Raw genomic sequence first — 25,328 nt, forward strand, 5'->3', positions numbered from 1 at the left:
ACACAATAAATCCAGAGATTCCCAATAGGAATCCATAGTGTTAAAAACATCCTTCCCTTTTGTAGTTTTCTGAGTTCTTTACAACAGAAGAATTGCTTTTTATTTTACCTTAGTAAAAAAACAAGTGAAAATAAAGAGGTGGCATTTTTCTAGGGGGCCTGGCATCCCTCCAAGTCTATTCAGGGGTGCCTTGTGTCTAAAACAGTTGAGAATCACTGCTTTAGACAAATCAAAACTCCTCTGGGTACATCTACACACATGCTTTACTGCAGAGCTGACTAATTAGCTCCCCAGGAAAGTGTCACCATCTACATGTGCTCCCATATTAGGGCACAGTAAAATAACTAACTCCACTGTAGGATAGTACTGTCTGGGACAAGTACTATCCTACAACAGAGTCATTTAGTGCACCAAAATACACATGTAGACAGTGACCAGGGCTGGCTTGTGCATGAAGGTGCTAAAGTGCAGGGACTGCTTGCCAGCTACCCAACACTATAGCTCCCTCAAGCCCCAGCCAGCCCCTCTTCCATCCACTATCTCCATCTGGAGCCTGTGACTAACTCCCTAAGTCCTCTGCCAGCCCAGGGCTGCTCCACCTCAGTTCAAACAGCTGTGGTCCCAGGTGCATGTGAAGACGCAGCACTTGGGAGTAGCTGGCTCTGGTGCAAACTGTGCTGGAGTTTATTGCTTTGTGATAATTGGATGTGTAGATGCACCTTCTGTGCCTCAGTTTCCAATTCTGTTAAATGGCACAATAACACTTACCTCTATCTGAGGCACATTGTGCTGAAATAATGCTTGCAAATCTCTTTGAGAGCTTTGGATGGAAGGTGTGAAACAGACTCAAATCAACATCGGTGTAGAGAACTTGACACAGGGACCATATAAACAGGCAATATGGCTACAATGTTCTAAGAGTGGTAGAGTTCAATGTAACATCCAAAAGACTAGAGCTACCCTGAAGTATACCCCTGCTACTAAGGAATGCTTCTAAAGTGTCTGTATATCACAGAAAATGGATCCTGTGAAAATTCTACCCTGCTAGAAAAATCATAGTAATATCCCTTGGTCAATCAGGCAGTGAATACTGAGCAGAAAAGACCCTCTAATACAGTAGTTTCCAACAAGGGTTCTTATAGTGGGGTGGATGAGTAGGAAACACACGTAATATTTTTATCTGTATGAGTTTATGCCTCTATCAGGAACAAACTAGCAACTTGTAGTAGGGAGAAGAGCAGAAATAACAGATGCTTCCTTTGCTCAGGGAATAAGAGGGGAGAGGGAGAGAATCCAGGCATGTGTGCAAACACACCTCTGCCCCTGCTGCATATAAGACACAGAGGGCATCTTTAAAGTGCCCTCCCACTGCACATGTACGTAGAGCGGCTCTGAGAGCTGCTCTAATTAAAGCACTTGCAGCTTCTAATGTATTCAGCATCCTGTGATTCAACTAAAGCTTGTTTGATGTACTTTAGTTAAAGTTCCCCCCACCACCATTTTGAAGCATGGGGACACTAAATATATGATGCAGATGCTGCTGGAGCTCAATAATTGGCATGCTCCAGAAGACTCAAGTAATCAAATCTGCTTCGATGTGCTGTACTTACAGCACGTCGGAACAGAGTCCTCGCAAATCTACAGGCACCCAGAAACATGTTTTAACAAACCAAAATGAAACCCAATACAAATGACCAGCCAACCTGTAGAAACTGAAGATGGACTGTACTTTGGTAATGTGCTTGCCCGTGAGGGCAGCACGCGCTCCATGGTTATCTCTGTGACGTTAATCTTCTCGGCTGTAGTTGATGTTCCTGTGACATTCTGTTCTGTCTGGTTCACTACATCTGCTGTCTGTGCAGAAACTTTGATATGCACATTCTTAGATTTATCATTAAACCCTGAAAATGAAAATATTGCTGGTGAGGCAGATGGCACCATTTATTACAAAAGTTTACATTATAGATTTTCATATTACAAGATCCAATTTTTATTTGCTTAAACTTTGGCAAACTTTGGCAAACTGTTTGGACTGAAGTTGGTTATGCCAGGCACTTGCCTCAGCTTGACATTTTTGGACATTTGACATTAAATGGTTTGGTTATTTCCCAGGAAAAAAGTCAAGAAAAAATATATCAGTTTACATATGTTAAGCGCGCCTATGTTTTGGGGCAGGGATTTGAAATCTTTAAGGATCTGATGCTAATGTCAGGGGTATGCCTTTCATCTGTACATTCTACCTACATTTGGCTGAGTTATCAACTAATACATATTTTTGTTTTTGCCTGCTCGGAGAAGCCTTGTTAGGTTTTGGGAACTAAGATTGCTATTGATGCTCACCTTTTTTCCTTTCCTCTCTATGAGGTAGAGTTTCCTCATCTATACCACGAACTGCCATTCCTCACTTGGGACTTTGGTAACTGGTGCTTTAACAATCTTTATTCAACCCAGAGTGATTCTCAGTAGTCTCTCCCTCTATCTTTAATAATTCCTTCACTAAGGGCAGGTAAAGAAGAATGCCTGAATAATTCAGAATTTACCTGGTAATCTCCTTCATCACCTTTCTTTAGAAGGTGCCCTCACCCAACTGGATCTCTTTCATGAGTCTGTGTTCCCCATTCAGGCCATAGCAGAAGCATTCACAACTTGGTCCCTATCAGATTTCAATGATTCTGCAAATTCTGCTAAAACCTTTCATCAGCAATCTCAGAATGTATGTAATGTAAACTTCTAATTCGCAACAGGTTGATCTGCTGTATCACAACCGTTGTCCTTTTTCGGGGCCAGCACTGACAGTCATCTCTAAACATAGCGGGATTCACAGAGATGACTGTCAGTGCTGGCCCCGAAAAAGGCCTATGGTTGTGACACAGGACATTCTTAGACAGTCAAACAGGACATTTTTCTCCCAGGATTTGCATCAACTACAATGGTTGTATGCTCTGTCTCCAGGAGACACACAGAGGGCCATCGATCCCTAGGATGAAATTAGCCCTAGAAAGGCTGCACTGGAAATACTTCATCTCTATGTTCATAAAATCAGACTTTGTCATCAACACGACATCAATGACAGAATAAAATGACATAGAAATCTTGACCATGAATATGGACAACATCTCAGTAACATCCATTTATAAGTCTCAATGGAAGCATGTTACCTTGTAAACCCAGGAAACATAAACAATGAAAAAGCATGTGTGATCATCGGTGGCTTTAATAGCCACAGCATCATATGGGGTTACAGTTAAAATGATGAGAATGGCAACTTGGTTGAGATGTGGGCCGAGGCGTACCACCTGAGCCTGATCTACAATTCAAAGCTACCTGGGTGACTAGCCCCTGATGGAGATGGAGCTATAATCCTGACCTCGCCTTTGTTGATAGCAATATAGAAGTGCAAAAAAGACATTTTGGAACCCATTCCCCACACATAGCACAGCTCAATTGCTGTCAGTATCACAGTAGCCATAACTCCAAACATACCAATAAATAGTCACTGTCATTTTAAGAAAGCAGACTGGTGGGGCTTTCCTGAAAACCTTGACAAAGAAGTGACACACATCAAACTAGTCTCGGATAAGTATGACCTCTTCGTGAATGCACTGCGCAAATCTCTAAGAGGTATATAGCTCAAGGATTCAGAACAGAGTATGTACCAGGGCTTACTCCCATACTAGAAGCTGAATACAAAAAATACCAGTAAATGCTTCAAAAAGATCCTTTCTCAGAAGAAGACACTACTGGGGCACGGACGGTCCTAACTAACAAACTCCAAGAAGAAATGTAAGGGAAATGGAGAGAATTGATTGAAGGAATAGATATGACCCACACTAGCAGGAAAACATGGTTAACTGTTCACAAGCTGAGCAACAACCCAAAGAAAGTACAGCAATACCATAACACCACAGCCAATCAGATGGCTCACCAACTTCTGCTCAATGGTAAAGCTATGGAAAAACAGTCTAAAATATGGATTATGTGGCAAACTGATATGAAGGAAAATCATTTTAGCATGTCGTACACAATGGATGAACTTGAGGGCAGAATAAGTCATTTGAAGAATAGCAAAGCACCTGGACTTAATGACATATGCATGGAGCACATCAAATACTTTGGTCCTGCAACCAAGTTATGGGTATTACGCCTTTTTAACAATTGCTCATCAACCCTTGAATTACCTAAATTACAATGACAGGCCTGTGTAATATCTATATTAAATTCAGGGAAGGACGCCTCTGGCCCAAAGAACTTTAGGGCAGCATCACTTCTGTGCCATCTTTGTAAGCTTTAGCAAGGCCTTTTTCTCATTACCTTTCACACCATATTGAACAGCATCTACTACCAGAACAAGCAGATTTAGATTAGGCAAGTCCTGCACTAGCCAAATACTAAACATCAGCTAACACATAGGGACACAGAGAGAAGTGACAATTTTGCCCAGTTTGGTCACTGAAAGCAGTTTATAGCCATGACCAAACACAAGTTCATGGCTGCAGGCATCTTAAAAAATGGCCAATTGAGTGAAATTCTGGACATTTCAAGCCAGAACATCTTCTGTATCTTCTGTCTGCACTGCAAAAGGTGGATGCAAGAAAGGGATGATAACAGGTGTTTGGTTTGTAGACCTATCAGCAGCATATGACACAGTCAGACACCAAAACCTGATTGCCAAAGTCTACAGTATGATGCACAACGACAGCCTAGTATAGCCCATCCAATCTCTTTTAGAGAATAGACATTTTTATGTAGAACTGTGCAAGAAATGGAGCCACAGTATTTGACGACAAAATGACCACAGTATTTGACCACAGTATGAATATGAGCCGGCAGTGCGATGCTGTAGCCAGAAGGGCAAATAATACTCTGTCATGCATCAATAGATGCATTCCCGTGAAACCAAGGAGGTGATTCTTCCACTCTACTCAGCCCTGGTGAGGCCACAGCTGGAGTACTGTGTCCAGTTTTGGGCACCACACTTTAACAAGGATGTGGACAAGCTTGAGAGAGTCCAAAAAAGAGCCACCAGTATGATCAGAGTCTTAAAAGGCAAGCCATACGAACAAAGGCTGAGGGATCTGGGACTTTTCAGCCTGAGGAAAAGAAGGCTGAGATGAGACCTGGTAGCAGCTTGCTGCTACACTCGTGGAGTACATCAAGGGCTCGGTGAGCAACTGTTCACCAGGGCACCCGAGAAGAAAACCAGAAGTAATGGCCACAAACTCCTGGAAGATTGATTCAGGCTCAGCATTAGGAAAAACTTCTTCACAGTCAGGGTGTCCAGATTGCGGAATAAGCCCCAGAGTCCCTCCAGAGATGGTGCAATCACCTACCCTGGAAGTCTTCAAGAGGAGACTAGACAGTCACATTGCTGGGGTCACCTGACCCCAGTTGTCTTTCCTGCTTGGTGCAGGAGGGTGGACCCGATGATCTTCCAAGGTCCCTTTTGCCCTTACAATCGATGAATCTATGATCCGCTGCAGGGTAGCAGGCAAGCACTGATCTTTTTTAGCACATATACCAATGAGCAACCCATACAGAGTAATATGAGGAGCTTCATACATGCTGATTATCTATGCATCACACCACAAGAGAAGGACTTTACCACACTGTCAAGAAACAAACTGACATACTCACTGAGCAACTTCTTAGATTACTATAGTCAGAACCAGCTTCATGCCAACCCAACCAAGCTGCAGGTCACACCTTTTCACTTACACCATAGAGAATCCAAACAGAAATTAAACAATCTGGGATGGAATCCCACTGGGTAATCACCAGAACCCTGTGTACTTGGGGGTTACATCAGCCCAAACACTTGCCTTCAAAGCACATGTAGAGAAGACAAAAGGGAAAGTCGGCACCCACAACAACATACTTCAAAAGTTGGTCACCTCAAAGTGGGGAACTAACCCAGCTACATTACAAACAGGGTGGATAAAAATCAGTGACTGTTTTAAAAATGAAAAAAAATCAATTTTATGAGTTAAATTGGATTTTTTGATTTAATCTTTTTTGTTGATGTTAAGATGCTGTAAAAAAAAAACCCTATATAAAGATGGTGTTAATTTAAGATAGGTTAAAGCTCAAAGATATTATCATGGAATGGGGATTATAACTTTTAATGATATAATATTTGAGACAATATATTCAGGTAACATTTTTAGAAAAGTTTTATAAATAAGTGACAACAGGCCGTGGACTATATTAGGGGCCCAATTTTACAGTGGCTCCTCTATAGATTAGTAAAGATTAAAGAAACCCTCTCTACCCAATGGGACTCAGTGCTCAGTCTAGAAGAATCCCATTAAGCATCTATGTGGTACTTTCAGTTCTCAAACTGTGGATTTGTGCACAGGTAACATCCTTTTTCACAGCGGTATATGGAGATAAGAGAGAACAGAGCTGATTACCTATCCTTCAGCCCTATTGTCTCTCTGCAAGTATTTTAAGTTTCTCATGTTTACCTGGCTGAAATCATCTATTTATTTTTTGTTATAAACACATTTCACATTTATAACTAAAATAGTTAAAAATTCAAAAATACACACTTGTTTTGTTAAAATAATTATACATGTCTGCTGTTGAAGAAAAATATCTAAAATACATAAGCTAGTTGTTTTAGTTGAATAAAACAATTTAAATGTCTGTTGTTTTGGTGATGGTTGTTGTCCTCCTAATAAAGCACGGCAAAAATATCCCTCAAATACCCATGATTAATCTAGTGAATTGGAGATAGTTCACTCCCCAATGACTTCATAAGGCTTCAATTAGCTTAGGTAAATAAAATAAACAAATCATAATTCAGTTTTCTGATGTAGCTACAAAATTAAAATGAAAAAATATCAAAATAAACCACTGCTTTAAAATGTATAGCGTGTACCTTCTACAAATGAAACCTAAATCTGTTGCTGAGTTGTGAATAATATGTATTAAGGTTATATCAAACAAGAAAGCACTTTTTGTAGAAAACAATGATTAAATCAGGGTTCCTGACCAGTGATTTAAAGCAAATCCACCCTGATTATGAACTACAGCTATTGCCTTGTGTTACTCCACTGCAGAGTATGCATGTACAGTATAGGAATGATCAGTTCATGCCAAGGAAATAGACCCAGTTCTAAATGACAGCTGTCATGAAATAGCTTGTACTTACTGGCTGCTATTGTACTACCTGATATCAGAAGAAATGTAGCGAGTCAGAAAGAAAAAGTATGGAAGAATCCAGGCATTCATTCTATGTTCACACAGATATAATTATACGGCTTAAAATGCAGAAGAGTTTTATGACTAGTGTTGCGCCATTGGATATGATGGCTAACAGGGCAGGACTGAGGTTACGGAAAGAAAGACTCCATGCAATCAGGTGCTCTGAAATGGACCTGAAACCCCAGGAGGACTTTCCAAGAGAGGTGGATCTAGATTGACCACAACATGATGCCTGAATCGCCTGTGCAAGCAAACTGGAAGATCAAAAATAAACATCATCAAATGCAGCTACTCTAATGACAAATATATGTAAGTGCAGTGAAGTGCAGACTATGGAGCACATGGTCATTTGCCAACTCATTGGTGAGACCTGTACAAAGGAGGACCTTGCTGCAGCAATAGAAAGGGCCATCACTTGTGCACGGTTCTGGAAAAAACATCTAGTTTATGACAAGGACATGAGAAGGGGAAGGGGAAGGGGAAGGGGAAGGGGAATGAGAAGGAGAAGGCCTCTCCATCCTAAAATTCTCTCTTCTCCAAGTGTGGTGCTTCCACAGACTTTTCTTCCGGGCTGGTGACCAAACTGCAAACTGTATTCGGAATGCGGTGAATCTTCTTGAAGCTGGAACTGATACATCTTACATTTATTATTCACTGGATAAAATAGACACAGAGGAGTGAGGAAATGTCTGCCCCATTGAGAGCAAGGGATCAGGCTAAAACCCAGAGTTTCTTTCTCAAACAGCAAGTATCTCGCTAAGCCACACACCTTCCAGCCTGGGCTCAGCCTCCCATTCTGGACACAGTTATCTTCCTCTTCTGGCTGCCCAGGAGGCCAGCTTCAAAAGGAGGGTGGAAGGTGAGGCTCAAAAACTAAATGAACAAGAACAAAAATAATGAATGTGAAGAAAGAGGCAGGATGGTTAATGAAGCTATGGGAGAGGAAACTGCCACAACCAAAGGAGAATAAAACATGCAGATTTCCACGTGCTCAAGCTGAGGAGGGCCAGAAAATTGAAATGCCAGAAATATGAGAACTAGAACATGAAATCCCAAGTCAAGCTGCAAGGACTCTTAACTCGATCAAGTAGGGAGTGACTGGAGAACAGTGACTGCAGTACCTATATTTAAGATGGGGAAAATAAATGTCTGGGCAACTTCAGGCCTATTAGTTTGATCTCAGTTATATGGAATCTTGAGAACAAATTTTTGAAAGAAAGGATAATTAAAGATATGGATATAAAGATAAGGGTGAAATGTTACGATCAGTTTACCAATTGTTTTAGACTAATCTGATATTTGAATAAGTGATTTTCTAGACAAAGGAAGCACAGGAGATTTAATCTTTCTGGTCTTCTGTAAGAAGCATTTAATACTGCCCTCCCTGTGGAAGATTTTCAGGTAAGCTGAAGATGTTGGTTTGTAAAAAAAAGAACTGTAAGTTGAGTAAGGAACAAGCTAAAGAAGAGCAAAGAAAAGTACTAGGCGGGAGGGAATTCCTTAGGGCTCATTCTTGGAACTGATCTTGTTTAATATTTTCTTTAATGACCTTGGCACAAAAACTAGGACTGAGCTAATAAATTTGACTGATGTCACAAAATTGGGAAGCATCACTGATATATAAGATGACTGGGATATCATAGAGGAAGACTGCATGATATTCAAGTCTGGAGTAATTGAAATGGCATGGAATATAAAATGAAATATCATGCTAGGGACTAAAAACAAGGATTGGGGGCTTTTTTGAAAAAGCCTTTGCTGGATTTAAACAATCACAGGTGAGAACTTCCTATTTCTTGACTGCTCTGAAAAAATTGCCATGGTGAATACCAAGTAAAGTTGCCAAACATGCACATTTGCATGCATTATTCTACTCCTGGTGCTAGCAGTTTACGTAATGATGATAGACGTATGCGGTGGTGAGGGTGGGAGGTCATTGTTAGAATGTGCTTTGAGTGTGTGAGTTACCCCCAGGTATGAGAAATCTGAGGATAAGGGAAAATGTCATGTGGAATGAATGAGGCAGGGACAAGACATTTGCGAAGAGCTGACTTCAGAATTTCTGCATTATTTGAACATAGGTTTTGTCTGTAGTGTCTTGTGATTCCTAAACTCAAACAAAAAACACCACAAATCCTACCATGAAGAGCCATAATGACACCCATGAAGGTTTTTAAAAGGGCTGGAAGCTTCTGATCCATAGCACAGACTTCTATCATGTGAGCTTATTATAGTTAGTGATAATAGTTTCTTTTGCCCTCCCTGCATCTTCTCTCTCCATATTTCTCTCCATGATATAACCTATCTATGGCCCTCATCTGCTCAATATAATTCAGGCAGCATTATCTTTCTCTTCCATGCTGCATGAATATCAGCAAGAAATTCTGAGAATATAGGAGAGAGAGTCTATCTTGTTCTGACACCATATTGCAGATCCTAGTGGACAAGAGGAACAACTGCTAGGTAAGTCCCTAGGATGGAGCATACCTAAGTAGGATCAAAACAGACTGCCCTTACCTTTTAAAGGCCAGGAGGCTTTGGGCTGCTCAGTCCTGTTCAATTAACTCTGCTACTATTATTGAGAAGTGTTGGATTTAAGCAGGAAAAAAAGTCCAGAAGTAATAGGCTGACAAGGAAAGGTGATAGATAGGTTGCTTTTATTATGAGTAAAAGACTGACAGTTCACCAGCAGACTCTCTCTATGCCTGAAGAAGGATATTTGTGCCCAAAAGCTTGCAAAGAACATTTTTTCCACCTGTTTAGTTGGTCTAATAAAAGATATCACCTCTACCCAAAGAACCTTGTCTTGTTTCTTCTATGACACTGAAAGTCTTTATTTTATCTTGCTCACCTTTGTGCTTTACATTTTGAATGATCTTTCCCATCATTTGTTATCGGTGATCACTGATTTATAATTGCCAGATTCAGCCTTAGTACCTTTTTAATTATATGCATTTTTCCCATCTTCCACAAAGTAGCTGATTTTAAAAGTGCATCATTTTGTTAGTAGCACAGCCAGTTACCATCCCACCACAGCCTTAATGACTCTGTTTTTTATAATTTTTTCAAGCACATCTCAGCTGCATAGGCAGTTCCTCATCTGCTAGCAGTTGGGCAAGTATCTCTCCAACCGCCTTAGCTGACACCAGGTCCCACCATCATTATGTCATACAGTATTGCAGAACCTTCTTTTATTCACAATAAAAGCCATTTTTCAACAGAAATGCCGTTCACAGTTCTAGTACCTTCTGCTACATTTAGACACAACCATTCAGAATAAAATGGGTGGTTATTGGGTGAAGTTCTAGGGTGTCTCATAGTCTTTGCTGACTCATGATTTGTTCACTGGCATGCATCTCAAGTTAGATAGTGGAAGTTAAGAACACATTTCTTCTACTGAAAACATGGATGTGGTACTACTCGTCACTGTTGTTCAGGGGATGTGGAAAAGGAGGAGCAGGCTTGACTGGAATAAAGTGGAGTTGAGGCTGTGGCTGTGGGGGTGCTAACGTTGCAGAAGCCAGAGGTGAGAAGTAGCAGAGGGGCAGGAGATGTAGGAAGGAAGGGACAGAAAGGGAGCAGATGAGAAGCAGGTGGAGTATATAGGATCATTTATGCAATTAGTCAATCATTGGGTAACAATTAGGAATTATCCTTGCACCAAGGATCAGAACCCAGGATTGTCCTCTACCAGCTGAGTGCCCTCATCACTAGATGTCCTGCTGCTTATTTTCCTTTGGGTCACATGATTCTTGCATTTGTGGCTGCACAGCTACCCACCTTCAACAAGAGGGTTGAAACTGTGCCCCTTCCCTGCTTCATCAATAGGCTGGAGGTCAGAGCATTGGGAAAGGGGAAGTGTGGCTTAATCCCCTTTACCCAGATTTCCCACTTTCTGAGTGAGTGCTCTGACCTCTATGCTGCTAAGCAGAGGTAGATGGAGACATGCTGCTTCTGCTTTGTACTGAAATCAGTGCTGGTGATGTGAGCCAGGTGTGCTGAGTATGCATGCTGAATCAGGCCCGTTGGGGCAAAAGTAGAGCTTATGCATTTCCCTATTGCCATTATGGATTGCAACAGAGCAGTTAGGAACTAGGAGCTTTGCCACACAGACTGGATTGCTTCTGGACATGGGCGAAAGCCCAAGTTTAGGTGACTAGGGATCTTTGCAGTCAAAATACAGAGGTATAAGTGGTTTATGGCTGCTAGAGCAAAGTTGAGCAGAATCATTTTCGAAACCTAAGGTGACTAGTCTATTGTCCTGTTGGGCACCTAGTGTACTGATATAGATCTGAGCCTTTCTGCTTAAGTACCTGGCTTGTAAAATGGGTATAATAATGCCACTTCTTTTTTCAACGCAGAATTGGTAATATAAACCCCTTATCTGAAAAGCACTGAGGTGATGATTCCCCTAAAAAAAATCATGAAAAAAATCAGTCTGTATCTGCTGCAAGGATTGAACAGTGCAGGTTAAAAGAGAGTGATGGTAACACACTAACTGAAGAAAATAAAAATGAATATCAAACTGCTTGTTAGGAGAGCAAGTACATGTGATCATATAATTAAATGATGATCTGCTAAGGTCCCTCCCAACCTAAACATCTATGACTCTATAAAGACTGCATAAGGGAACCTCAGAGCAGTCTCACTTCTGGGATTTGCAAACTTTTGCATGCTTGCCTTTGCAACCTTAATGCTCTTGCTGGATGTAATTTCAGATGCGCTGAACTGTAATAAAATGGTGTTGCATATTGTCATACTATTGATCTGAAAATCTATGTACAGTTATGTCATATTTTAGCACAGCTTACTCATGGCAATATCTCTTTGAAATATATGTGCACTATATAAGAAACATTACAAGCAGGCAGTAAATTAAACAGCAAGACAAGCAGCGTGTGGTAGATTTTATCTAGCACCTACACAGAGTTTCTATTTTGGTGAATGCCATTTCTAAAGTTAGGCAAAGGCTAGAAAGTATTTCCCATAAAAAAGTAATCGTTTGCATTGTGTAGTACTTTTTTCACCTGTAGATCTACCAACATAGTAGTTATCAGTGCTACGGAAACTCCTCAGCAAGCCGTAACAGATTAGCTAGAACTCAAGGCCTCTTATAATGTTAATCAAACATCCTTGCTGCATTTTACAAATGGCATAGTTAAGAAATAAGGCATATATGCCACATTTATCACTGCAGGACGGCAAAAATAAGCAGGTGCTTCTTGAAATATTTACATCCTGACATAAAAAACATAAATCAAATGCAACCAGCTTTGGCCACCAAGTCAAGTCAATGAAGCCTCAGGTTGTTTCATGCAGTAAAATAGGTATCCTGAAATGGTTTTGGGGTCAAAACTGTTTCAACAAAGATTCTTAGACAGACAGATGAAAAAAATTAAACAGCATCATCCAAACACGTAAGGTAAATGGTCTGATTGACTCCTCACACAATACATGAGCCGTTTTCACGTTCTTTTTTCCAGAAGTATTGGGAGCTGATGCAGCATTTATGTGCCTTAGAGGTATTATTATAACTCCATTTGACAAGGGTAAAAAAGCCACTGAAAAATTGAAATTGGTCACTGGATCACAGTATAAAATTAATTTTTTCTGAGAATTTAATGTTTATTTTTGTCTCACAAGAGTGAAAATAAAATGGGTAGTTTGCAAAATGACACCTCACTTTTGGGTGGGGTGTGACTCTTCCATATTTCTAAGAGATTTCTTTTTATAGAAAATGACCACATTCATTTTTGAAGCTTTGTTCCTAGAGGTGCCATAGAAATTAGTTTTGCAAAATATCTTTATACTTTGCCATCCTGTTAAGTGATCAGCTGCATATTACTGATTAGCATGTTGATGGAGGTATAAAATATGAAGTACACTTGTAACAACACATTAGACAACTTTAAGCAACTGAAATTTGTAGCTGACAAAAAGCAAATGAAAAGGGAAAAGTTACTCACCTGAGAGCAGTAGTAGAAGAGGAAGTATAATTTTGTATACCTTCATTTTTCTCTTTTATTTTAAACCACAGTGTGGAAAAAAAATACAACAAATAAAAATCTCCACTGTATTTCCTTTTCACAGTGAAAAAGATCGCTCTACCCTTAAGCAACAAGCTAAAATTCATTATCTCTCTCCTCCCACAGCTTCCTGAGGTTCTTATTGGTCTATAATGAAGCAACTGTAGAAGGTGCTAGCACACAGTACAGGGTGTCCAACTTTAGGAGTTTTGGATGTTTCAAAAATAAAATCCTTGCACATTACAAATGTGAATTGTGCAGGGTGTGTTCAAGGTATAAAACTACCAAATAAATGGTGAAGTCAACTCTCATGAAAAAAACAGTTTTTGAGTGGTGCAATTATCTAGTAATGCTGTCATGAAGATGGAATATACTTAATATTTATCTAATGATGGTATACAGAGATCCCAAAGCATTTTATAACTGTGTATATGTATCATAAACCTCACTTTGCAGATCGGAAAACAAGGGAGTGCAAGTGGTTTACTGAAGATCACACAGGAGAATTTCTCCAACCACATTCTCTTCTAAAATATTTAGTGTCCCAAGCAAATAAATCTTATATAAAAATAATTGTTTATACCCTGAAAAGCCTTACTCATGTATAGAACCTGATATTACTGATCTAGCTATCTGTCCTGGTTCTCCTGTGGCTCCAATCATGGTAGTACCTAATTGCCTCCCCAGAATATTGCCTAGTTTTTCCAGATAAGTAAATTTAGATGCATCACTGCTGCCTGGCTGAGATTACTAGAGACCCAGAGTGAACCCTTAGCAAAGCAATTAGAATTTGCCATGGAAGGAAGTAGACTGCACCTTATGACAGCCAGTTCTCTGACACTGCAGAAACAATAGAACAGAAGTGACAGTGGACAGGTTCTGTATATGGTACATGGCAGATCAGGAAGGGTCAAGCAGCACAGCAGCAGATAGGGCAGAAAGCAGGGCAGGAAGCAGAAAGCAAAGCAGCAGATTTGACTGGGAGCACAGGACAGATCAGACAGAGGAAGATCTGAGTGGCCCCTGGGGAGGGTGCAGGGTTAATTTGTGGCACACCTACCAAAAAGTGGTCCCTACTGTGATAGAAAATCCAAAGTACAATAGGAAAAGAGACCTGAGGCAGAAAGGTATGGACTCCAAAGTTAAAGACCATAAAAAATCCGATAGAACTGCAAAGCCACAACCATGATTTGAAAAAAAAAAAAAAAAAGCAAAAGTAGTAATAGATTATATTCCTTTGCAAGAATTTGCAAGCACCAGAGCTAGGGGTGGACATTCCACATAAACTGGTTTAAGTGATCAGAAACTGGTTTAAACCTGTAACAGAACAGATGTTTAGTGCATGTAAACCAGTTTGAAAATGGCTGAAACCAATCTGAGATAAACTTGGCTGAATGTAGTATCAGACTTAACTGATTTGGGTCAAACTGGTTTATGCAATGTCTGTCCCAGATCCCTTACTGGTTTAAGTTAAACCAGACACCCCCAGCATCTCATCATGCTCTCTGGGCTGGGTGGGGCTCTCTGCTCCACAGGAGAGCTGGCCTCTCTCTCCCCTCTGCTCCCTGGCCAGAGTTCTGGTAGAGACTGAAGATGTCTGCTTGGCTTCCCCCTGCTCCCCACCTCCTGTTCCCACTCCCTGCTAAGCAGGGATTGCCCCATCCCCTCTGCCTTACATAGACACCTCTCAGAATTTGCTAGTAGACCACATGCTGGCTACGGTCCGTGCTGTGGCAGATGGGAAAAATGCAGAATCAACCGGTAGCTGGTAATGCCCCTCTGTTGTTATCTTAATGGGGTGATAAACACTGCATTGGGGTGATAAACACTGTGTTATCAATTTGCTGCTGGTCTGGTCAAAAGTGGGAGGGAACCCCTCCCTAATCTGCACATCCTGCCAGGGCCTGGCTATACCCCCCCCTCAGCTTAGTACTGTGGAAGGGAAGGGAGGGCTGCTTTAGCACTGCCTGGCTTCTATCCTGAGCCACTGCAGACATGTGCCTGCATTTCTGGGATGTCTGTACAATTACCATGTGATTTAACCTAGCCAGGTTAGACTAACCTGCAAAGATTGAAACAATTCAGGCTCAGGCTTTTTGAACATCTGTCTCTAGCCCAGCAGGGTAGGTGAGGAGATTGGCAGCAGCATCACTGGCTTAGATAAACTCTTCACAAGTGCAATGGACAGCATGGCAGACAAAGACAAATGGGCCTTCAGCCTGAAAGCAAATACAACCTTTTTTATTATTATTCTTTTAAGTTGGAAATGGGTACTAAAGCCAATATTATATCATAAACATTTATTTGAGCACTGAAAGAAAAGCCACAGGAAGCAAAAAGTAAATGGGTAAACCTCTGTGCTTTCACTGGAAAACACTAAATTAAATGTATAAGCAAATAAATTGTATAAGGTACAATTTGTAATAGTAAATGAATGTCAGTTGCTGTTTTGAGGTTGGTATGTGCACAGATATCTTACACAAGACACCAGCAAATGAGATGCATAGCAGATACCATCATAAACTGAGCATCAGAGTGCCCAGAGTAGAAAGGAAGGAACTTTGGCTTACTGATAATACCAAAGTGGGCCTGGTCACAAACTCCTGCAAGACCATTTCAGGCTGGACATAAGGAAGAATTTCTTTACTGTCCGAGCCCCCAAGGTCTGGAACAGTCTGCCAGCGGAGGTGGTTCAAGCACCTACATTGAACACCTTCAAGAGTAAATTGGATGCTTATCTTTCTGGGATCCTATGACCCCAGCTGACTTCCTGCTCTTTGGCCAGGGGGCTGGACTCGATGATCTCCCAAGGTCCCTTCCAGCCCTAATGTCTATGAAATCTATGAAATCTATGAAAACATTTCCCTGAAAATGCTGAGGAAAATACAGTTATGTTATTACTGCTACATTTTTACACATCTTTTACATATAAAGTACACACACATTTTGTGTAGTGTGCATGTGCAAACTTTGGGATCTAATGAGTCAGTGCAAGGTAGCAAGTTTGGTATGTTCACCTTGTTGAAACTAATTCAGTACACTTTCAAATGTAGCATATTCATATCTCCATATGTGCTTGCACTCTACTACATCCTGGTGAATTTGTTGGTGGACTCATTTTCCTGGCTAGGCCTCTGCCATGAATCCCTCTGGTCAGTCCAAGCTCACAGGCTATGGTTTCAGTGTGCATCATTTCTATTTCTGTGTTCAGGCATGAAATGCTGACCAAGACTCTCTATATTTTCTTACATCCAATGGGAAATGTCTATGGTAAAACAATCCGTGTGTGAGTTCAGAAGTGTTAGTTCTGAGGTGTTAATTCCTAAGGCATGTCTTATGTTTTGTTAGAGTTTCACAGAAAGCTATCAGGTCCTATCTAGCAAATCATTACTCATGGGATTAAAACATTATACAAAATTGTTAAAAAACAGTTCACTATTGTAGAACTGAGGATAGTAATACAAAACACTGAAAACATGGTGAACAGTAAGACTATTGAAATGGCAAACAGTAACTGAAAAATATCTTTAATTTCTAGTCACAGATAGCGTGCTATAGTAGATTTTTAAGTTATAAAGGGGAATAGTATCCACACTTGAGGATAGGCTGCTGATCCAGGCTGACCTCAGTAAGCTGGGCTGATGAAAACCTGATGGCATTCAATATGGAGAAATGTAAGGTGCTCCACCTCTGAGAGGGAGTGGGGTGGGGGGAACCTGCATCACACTTATAGGCCCAGCAATGGTACACTTGCTAGCACCACAGCCAGAAGAGACTTGGGGCTCATGATTGACCATGAAATGAATATGAGCCACCAATGCGATACAAATGAACAAAACTCTGGCTTGCATCTACTGATGCATATTGAGCAAGACCCAGGATGTCATCCTCCCACTGTACTCAGCCTTGGTGAGAGTGCAGATGGAGCACTGCATCCAATTCTGGGCTCTACAATTCAGGAAGGATGTGGGAAGCTTGAAAGAGTCCAGAGGAGAGCCCACGTGCATGATCAGAGGGAAGGAGAACAGGCTTGTTGAAGAGAGGCTGATAGCCATGGGACTCTTCAGCCTGGATAAGCACATGCTCAGGGCTGACTTAGTTGCAGTCTATAAGTACATAAAGCGTCAGGATCTGTGGGAACACCTGTTCACCAGAGCACCCCAAGGGATGACAAGGTCCAACAGTCACGAACTCTTGCAAGACTGTTTCAGGCTGGATATAAGGAAAAACTTCTTTAGTGTCCAAGCCCCCGAGGCCTGGAATAGACTCCCCCGAGAAGCACCTACTCTGGACACTTCTGAGAAACATTTGGATGCTTATCTTGCTGGGAGCCTTTGACCCTAGGTGACTTCCTGCCCCTTGGGCAGGAGGCTGGACCCAGTGATCTTACGAGGTCCCTTCCAGCCTTAATGTCTATGAAATACAATTAACTCTGTATGATTAATGCGTGTTAGGATTACCTACTTCAGTAAGAGCAAGTTCTGAAAGCCAGATCCAATAAAGGACTTTGGCTCTTACGAGTTAGTTGCTGCCTTGCCTGCCCCCCGCTCCCCGCAGCAGAATTCAGACACCATGAGGCATTCAGGCTCTCTGTACAGGACTTAAAAGAGAGTCAGGTCTTGGAAGAATGCTCAAAAACCTCCCACCTGCTAAGTTGTGATCCAGCTAGCTCTAGCTAATAGGAAATACTGAAAACCCAAGCAAGGATGTATTGAAAGCCTGGTATCATCTAGAATTTAAGTGTCTAATGCAGGCCTGCAGGAAGGAGCCAGAGAATAGGCACCTAAGTCTATTTGCTCTTTTAGAGAATGAAGCATGGCTCACTCTTTCCATTTAAAACTTCTCCCCAGGGCTACTTCTAGACCTTATCCCATGGTGTCTAGCTACACAATACAAAGCAGTCCCAGGAACAGGGGCCATAACCTAGGACTTCCTTCTCCTGGCTGAGTGCCCTAGCCTGCAGAGACAAGCTTTGACTTCTTTTGTTGCTCTCTCTGGTTTTATAAGTCTTTTTTTGTCTTCTCTGTCCCATTTCATGGCTTCACCAGGAAGGGTGGAAAGTGTTTCCCCACAAACCCAATCTATAATCTTCCCCACCAAAAAGGTGACATACTCCAAGATTACACCGTCATATTGATACTTTTACAGTTGTTATAACATAACCATGTCAGAAGTCCCCTTAGATCTACAAGAGTTCTTAAAAATTCCAAGTGTCTATTGGAGATCATGCAGCCACCCAAACTTTTGGGGCTATGATTTTATTACAGTTATATAGGGAAAGAGAGCAAAAAGGACGACTTTTCCGGTATGTTGGGAAAGGTATCATTGTGATATGAGATTATAGGAAATGTTCTCCAAGTTCATTTGAAAAAAAATAAAGTGTGCCAAGATTTTGTACATGTAAGCTCCTGTTTTGACCTGATAAATTCAATTTAGGAGGAGCCAAGAACAGTTACAGATTGTAGAATAGGAGAAAGCACATTAGTAGTTATTTTGCACCTCATTGAGTGTTATATGTAAAATATGCAACACTAAAATGCTTGCTTCTGCTAGTGCTTACTAATCAGGTGACTAATAAAGTAAAACTATGAGATAGCCACCATACCTTCATTAAGGCTACCCATAGCAATAAAAACTATCCCCAGTGTCTGCAATATCACATTTTTATATGTAGTAGGATTGGAATGTTGTATTTATATGTACAATTTCATAATAGATACATTCAGAGATGCATGGAAAAACAGTGCAAAATTGCAAATGCTCATTAAAATTCTTATATAGAGCCTGATATAAATTCTCATAGAAATGTAGGACTAGAAGACTTTAGGAGGTCTTCTAGTCCAATCCCCTACTCTTAGAAGAATATGTTTCTGTATAATCCAGAATAACTATATGTGTACAGCTGACCTATGTGATACATTGCAAATTTCTTTATCAGGTAAAAACAGCAACTTTGCTGGGGCCAACCCTTAAGCGTGCATCTGTATTTTCTGAAGTACAACTGATAATCATTAGCTCAACTTTTTGTCTTCGTAGTCCTTGCATGGAGAGCATTTTCAGTAAACATTCTTCTTTCTCCTCTTTCTGCTACTGTTTTCAGAGCTGAGGTCCCAACTTCAAGAATCAAATGAAAAACACTTTAGCCATAATTTCCATTGGTGAGTATTGCTGTCAGAATAACAGTCAATTTTTCAACTACTTTAATTGAAGTATTTTTTGTAGATATAAGGTAGCAGCTAAGAAATGAAGGTAAAAGGAAATAAGAAATACATTATCAACAATTTTTTATTTTACTTTATGGGTTTTATCCTTGCCTTTAGATAGGAACTGGGACACCTTGTTACAAGAAACTACTCCCATTAGGCACTACTTGCCTGCAAAGTATCCACAAATATAGTGAGTGTCCTCTATTCAGCCTTCATTTGCAGTCCACATCTGCTTATAAAATTATCTTTGCTGGCCATGGGTGGTAGCTTGGGAAAGATTTATAGTATTAAAATAAATGACAAATCATGTAGCATGCAAAAAAAATCTAGTTTGGCTCAAAAATGTGTTTTAGTGTTTTAAGGATATTACAGCTTGGACATTTCCTTCTTTTTCTAAACCCAGAAAACATCTCATGATAAACAGTGAAAAGGGAAAACATAGCAATACTGAATGTATCCAAACACAGGGGATCAACTGCAAGTTTAAATAGAACAGAATAGAGTGCTTCAGTTACAGTTGTTAGCACATAGAAACCATGGCATTTATAAAGACCAAAATGACCTTGATATCCCTTGTTTCCTATAAGATACTCATGCCTTCTAATCCATGACTAAAATCTCCCACAGCAATGGGGAAATATGCAATTTATAATGAAATAAGTTTAAAAGGCTGTATGCCCCGCTTTCTGAACTTGATTTTACAATGGGCACTCGACCCACCAAGGAAGGAATAACCTTTTCATTGCATGGCCTCAGGGTCCTCAGGGCTCCAAGGTTTCACCACTGCAGCTTTTCAGACAGGTTCATGGGGAGCCGTGACCTGGAAACCTTAGCTAGGAGACTCAGAGCTTGGGAGCAAACTCTCCCAGCAGTTCCAGGGTCTTGATTCCCTTGCCAGAACAAATTTCATTTCAAAACTAAGCATTTAGGTTTCTGAATATAGTTTTAATTTGTTTTGCAGATAAGCTAATTTTTTAAATTCCAAATCAGAATGAAGACAACTTCCCAAAGCTTGAAATCCTAGATGAAATGGTTACTCTTTTCCACTCAACCCTGCTCATAATTCTCCTTGAACATGGAGTAACAGAAAGACAAGTCATACAGTATTGTTGCTTCTAGCACACTACCATCAAAGAGCAATCTGAGTAAGAACATTTTAGACTGCAGGCATTGAAGCAAGTCGCTTAGTCATGTCTCTCTGAAAGTAAACAGATACCAAACATATCGTATTATAAATGGATTATGTTTATACTACAGGAATTTATAAGGATAGCTGTCATTAGTCTTGAATGTTAGGAAGGTCATTGCAAGTCTCTTATTTTAATAGAGACCATCATAGCAGTAACTGGTGTAATTTGATGTGCTCTGTTAAAAAAGTCAAGAAATGTGATGGGGGCCATTTTTCGATGAGAACTTCACTGGAACAGCTTCATTTCACAGAGTCCATCAGATATGAATAGAAATATTAGATGGGCAAGTGAAGGAGTCAGTACACGTGCTCTTTTGTCCCATGACGCACTGGAGATCCGCCGCTTCCGAGCAGACTCGATTAATCTATGTGAACTGCACTGTGCCATGTGAAGAGTATAAGCAGCAAAATGCACATTAGTGCACAGAAAATGGTGGCAGCGCTCTTTTGAACAAAAACACCTTCTATGCGTTTTAGTTCAAAAGCGAACTGCCGCCATTTTCTCAGTGCTGATGCTCATTTCACCACTTATACAACTGCAAGAGTTACAATGCCAGGAACTTTTCAAAGCGCCCAGCACTGCATTGCTTACATGTGTAAAAATGCCCTGAATGTCCATGAGTGAAGACTTGTTCCAAGAGGTGTAACATGGCCAGGAGCCTGGCCAGCTACCAAAACAGGGGCGGCAGCTACTTTGAGTTGCCCCCTCAACTATTGGTGTGATTACATGGCTGTGGCAGCAGCTGTTTTTTTCTGCACTCCTAAGTTGGCACCCAGAGCATCTGCCCCCATTGTTCCACTCTAGTTACACCACTTCTTGCTCCTATTAAATCAGTAGGAGGGTGCATTTACATGTGCTGTTAGCATGGAGGAATAAGCTCTGGCACATATTGCACTGGAGTTTATGGCTCCCTAGCACCATGTTTAAACATGTACCCAGAACTGCAGCATGTTGAGCAGAGCAGCCCCAGTTGGTGGGGGATAAGGACAGTCAGCCTGCCAGCCCCGAGCTACTCTGACACAGCTCAATGTGTTGTGGAGGGGCTGGCTGGGGTGCAAGGGTGCTCCAATGTAAGGCTATCCAGCAGGCAGCCCCCACGCTGAAGCACTCTCATGCCTCACCTAGCCCCATCAGCATCTACACATGAGCTGCTGCACACTAAAAAATGTTGCTGTAGAATAGTACATGTATTTACAAGTACTAACCTGTGGCAGACTTATTAGTTTCCTACAGCTTAATTGGGCTGCACATGTAGACACTGAGACTTTACTGGGGAGCTAATTAGGCAGCTCTGCAGTAAGCATTTCATATAGATGTGCCCAGAGTCCACCCTGATGCCTTGCCTAACAGAGGAAGCCAGACAAAGACAAGCCAGGTGCAACCAGCTCTGGGTCTAAGACCCAATTTTTTTTGGTTCAGTTTCAGTATTTTGTTCATAGTGGCAAAAACTAGCTCCTAAAACTCTCATTCCTCTCAAAGGACTCCTCTACTTCCCACCTGCCTTGCAGTGCTAACCTATTCAATTTATATTCCATCTACCTTTTGAAAAACTCATACCTTTTAAATTTGGGGGGGGGGGGGGGGGGGGGGGGGGGGGGGAGTAATCATCGGGTGAGGAACATAGGCCACAAGTTAATCTACTTCCATCTTATATATAGGCCAGGATTGCCTGATGGAGGTCAGTCATCTGTAAAGTCAACTGAGCTGTATAGTTTACTGCCGGTTAAAGATATGGGCTACAGAATATAATGGCACTATCAGGATGTGCAAAGGCCAAAAGTAAGTAAGCATTGTTATTTCACGACAGTCAGCTTTCTCCTTTCTCTTTCCATAGCCTCTTTCCTACTATTTTTCTTACCCTAAATGATTGTTTTTTGTCTAAAATTAGATTTTAAGCTCTTGGGAACATAAAGCTTTTCTCTTCATTTGTTTTCTATAGTGTCTGGCCCAGATATGTAGGCTCTAAAAATCAAATTACATGAATAACAAATGTTTCTGGCAGCAAATATGAGTAAATAGTATAAAAAAACTTTTAGGACATTATATAAGCACACTGTAGGGAATGCCTGAAGAGCAGAATTTTTTTCCATTGTCTTCAGTGACATATGAAGTCTTTAACTGTGTTTATGGGTTTTAAAGAATATATTTGGGAATAAATTCTGTAAGTTTTGACTTCTGCAGAATATTGTGAACAACAGGAAAACCCTAATTTATACCAAAATAAAATTCTCTGTGTTACCTGATGGTAAGCACTATCTTCACAAGCAAATATATGCTTATAATCCATTAGAAAGTTCTCACTGATGAATGTGAATCAACATTACTGGGACTGCTTTTTATTTTACACTAGAGATTACTGTTTACTGTTGAATTACTGTTACTGTTAGCAACCACATAAGAGCCACAGATTATTGAGAAGTCTTCCAAATCTGGTTTAATTCCAAGTAGCACATGATTCCAGTAGCAGTTTCTTGTATCCTATGTATGAGTTGCACAGCAAAACTGTAGTCACTCTGACTACTTCACATCAGCCATGCTAGAGATAGGAATGTATACATTAGCAAGAAAGGCAACAGGAAAATATCAAGGGCACTTGATTGACCCAAAAGGTAATGCAGCTACTTCTCCAGATTATCTTTTTTCAGATGTAAAAAAATACTTTAAAAAACTAATTTAATTCTTAACTGATTATAGGAATGTCCAATTATAGAATAATATTTTTTGAGCAGGCGTGAAATTGGGGTCTGGGATATGACATACTGAGAAATGTTCAGTGGACGCTTTCTGGACATTCAAGTGCCATACCAAAACATCAATTGGTTGAGGGTATTTTTTTGGCTAAGTTAAAAGAAATATCTCCAAAATCTGGAAAGGGAAACATATACCATAACTTGCTCCTCTTTTCATATTCATGAAAGAAATACTAGGTTGAAGCTGGCATTGGAATCCTTTGTTTATTAACAAATTCCTAGAAGTAAGTGTCTACTTTGTAGGCAAATGAGTGCAATTATCCCCTTGATATCCTAAGAATCTGCTTCAATTTTGACTCTTCCAAAGGTCAGCTTCCATCAAACAGGCATCAAAGAAAGATCTTGCACCGCTACCAACCTGAAGCGGGCACAAATCCATGTCACTTGGGAGAGACAACAGTGCCTTCAATCACCTAATCCAATTAGTTCCCTGTGGCAAAATGACCGGATGAAGTTCATGAAGCCTGATTGACAGTCTCTGTAACAAAATGAGATTTTTCAAAGAGACACAGGAGTCCCTTTTGGGCTGGTCACATAGGAAATAAATCAACATACGCATGAATATGGCTACGTGAATGGGATTTATGAAAGTGGTGGAAGAGTGTTTAAAGTGTTGCAGTACAACTCCAGAGGCTTGAGAGCAAGTCACACTATGGCATCGTTGCCTCCAGTTGACTCAGCTGTTGGTGGGAACATGATTATTTGGACTGAGGAGGTGAAGGTAGTCAGCCGTGATTCTAGTGACATGATTGCCTTGTGTCCAGAAACTAGCATGCCTTAACCATATCAGTGCAATAAGCCTCTTGCTCAGATGGACCCTGGACTGTACCTCATTGGAAGTGGTAGAATGCTCTCTAGTGGTGGTAAAAAGCGATTTTTTATTACTGAGAAAAGTGGCAGTGAGACAACTCAACTCTGAGACTGGTCTGTATGCAACAAAGTAATTCTGAGAGTTACCATGCTTTAAGAGGAAAGAGAGCATCCCCTTTTCTCCACTTTTGTGGACAGAACTCTTTTTAAAGTGCAACTGAAGGTGATTTTTATTATAGCAAGTAGTACTTAGAGTGCTCCAGCTGCCTCATAAAGGTCTTATATAGATTTCCCCCTATTGAGGCTTAAAAGTCTAAGGATAGCTATCCAGAGTTTCCTCAAGATCATTCCACTGAGAAAGCAGGATTTGCCCTACTATGGAACTCACAAAAGGGGTGGTCTCAGAAATAAATATGTCTTAGGACACTCACGGAGATGTCTACTTAGAAGTTATTTCTTTAAGTTTCCCTTTTCCCCTACTGTGTATGAGGATCATTCATGTGGGCAACTGTATCTTTCACAGATGTTTCACATTTGGAACTGGCTGTTGTGTTATGGAGAAATGTGTGCGTCTGCTACACAGTGCTGATAAGCCAGAACTCAGACAGTGAACGAAGCAGACCTCTGCTTCATACTTGCACACAGATCCCAGATTTTTAAATAATTATGTAAAAGCAGGAACATTTTTAATTACCTACAAAGGGAGAAATTTTGGAAGAGGTGGCTGAAGCCAAATATTTTTCTATGTTTGATGTGTCAGCGGGGTTTTGGCAGGTACCCTTAGAAAAACAGTTTCATGACCATAGGCTATGAGCAGATTTGGAGAGAACAGGAGCTGGTGGGCTAGAGCTAAACAAACAAAAGTGTTAGTTCTGTGTAACAGCAATAACACAATCAGGGAAAATTAGCACAGGAAGGCATCCAGGTAGATCAAAATAATGTTGAGGCCATCATCCATGTACCTGCCCCAACATACCAGGAAGAGAGAGAAAGATCCTTCAGATTGGTGAACCACGTAGCTAAAGTTGTACCGAACCTGGCTGCCTGAATCAGCTACCTGAGGGCTTCACTATGAAATAATAACCCATGGAGATGTGATGCAAATCTTCAGAAAGAGCTTGAGAAACTGAAGATGGTAAC

The 25,328-nt window shown here is 40.7% G+C and overlaps 1 protein-coding gene and 1 long non-coding RNA gene across 3 annotated transcripts in view; one reads left to right on the plus strand and one right to left on the minus strand.

The window, feature by feature from the left end:
* The window catches only part of LOC149870487 (uncharacterized), a 293,036-nt gene that overhangs the window by 13,743 nt on the left and 253,965 nt on the right, over positions 1-25,328 (minus strand). The window contains exons 1-2 of one of the 2 annotated variants that reach the window (XM_090036320.1): positions 13,173-13,290; positions 1,704-1,901 (exon numbers count right to left, since the gene is read on the minus strand). In XM_090036320.1, the coding sequence (XP_089892446.1) occupies positions 1,704-1,901; positions 13,173-13,218 (244 nt within the window). In that variant the 5' untranslated portion in view covers positions 13,219-13,290. Of the gene's footprint in view, positions 1-1,703; positions 1,902-13,172; positions 13,291-25,328 lie in introns of those variants that run through there. The other variant, XM_090036321.1, reaches the window with a different exon arrangement.
* Positions 19,294-23,758, plus strand: LOC149870488 (uncharacterized). The gene is made up of 3 exons (XR_016440454.1): positions 19,294-19,390; positions 22,287-22,407; positions 23,686-23,758. It is a non-coding gene; the product is annotated as an uncharacterized LOC149870488 (long non-coding RNA).

Source organism: Crocodylus siamensis, chromosome 2 (assembly GCF_052110815.1).
Source record: "Crocodylus siamensis isolate JL-2025a chromosome 2, ASM5211081v1, whole genome shotgun sequence".
Lineage (NCBI taxonomy): Eukaryota > Metazoa > Chordata > Crocodylia > Crocodylidae > Crocodylus > Crocodylus siamensis.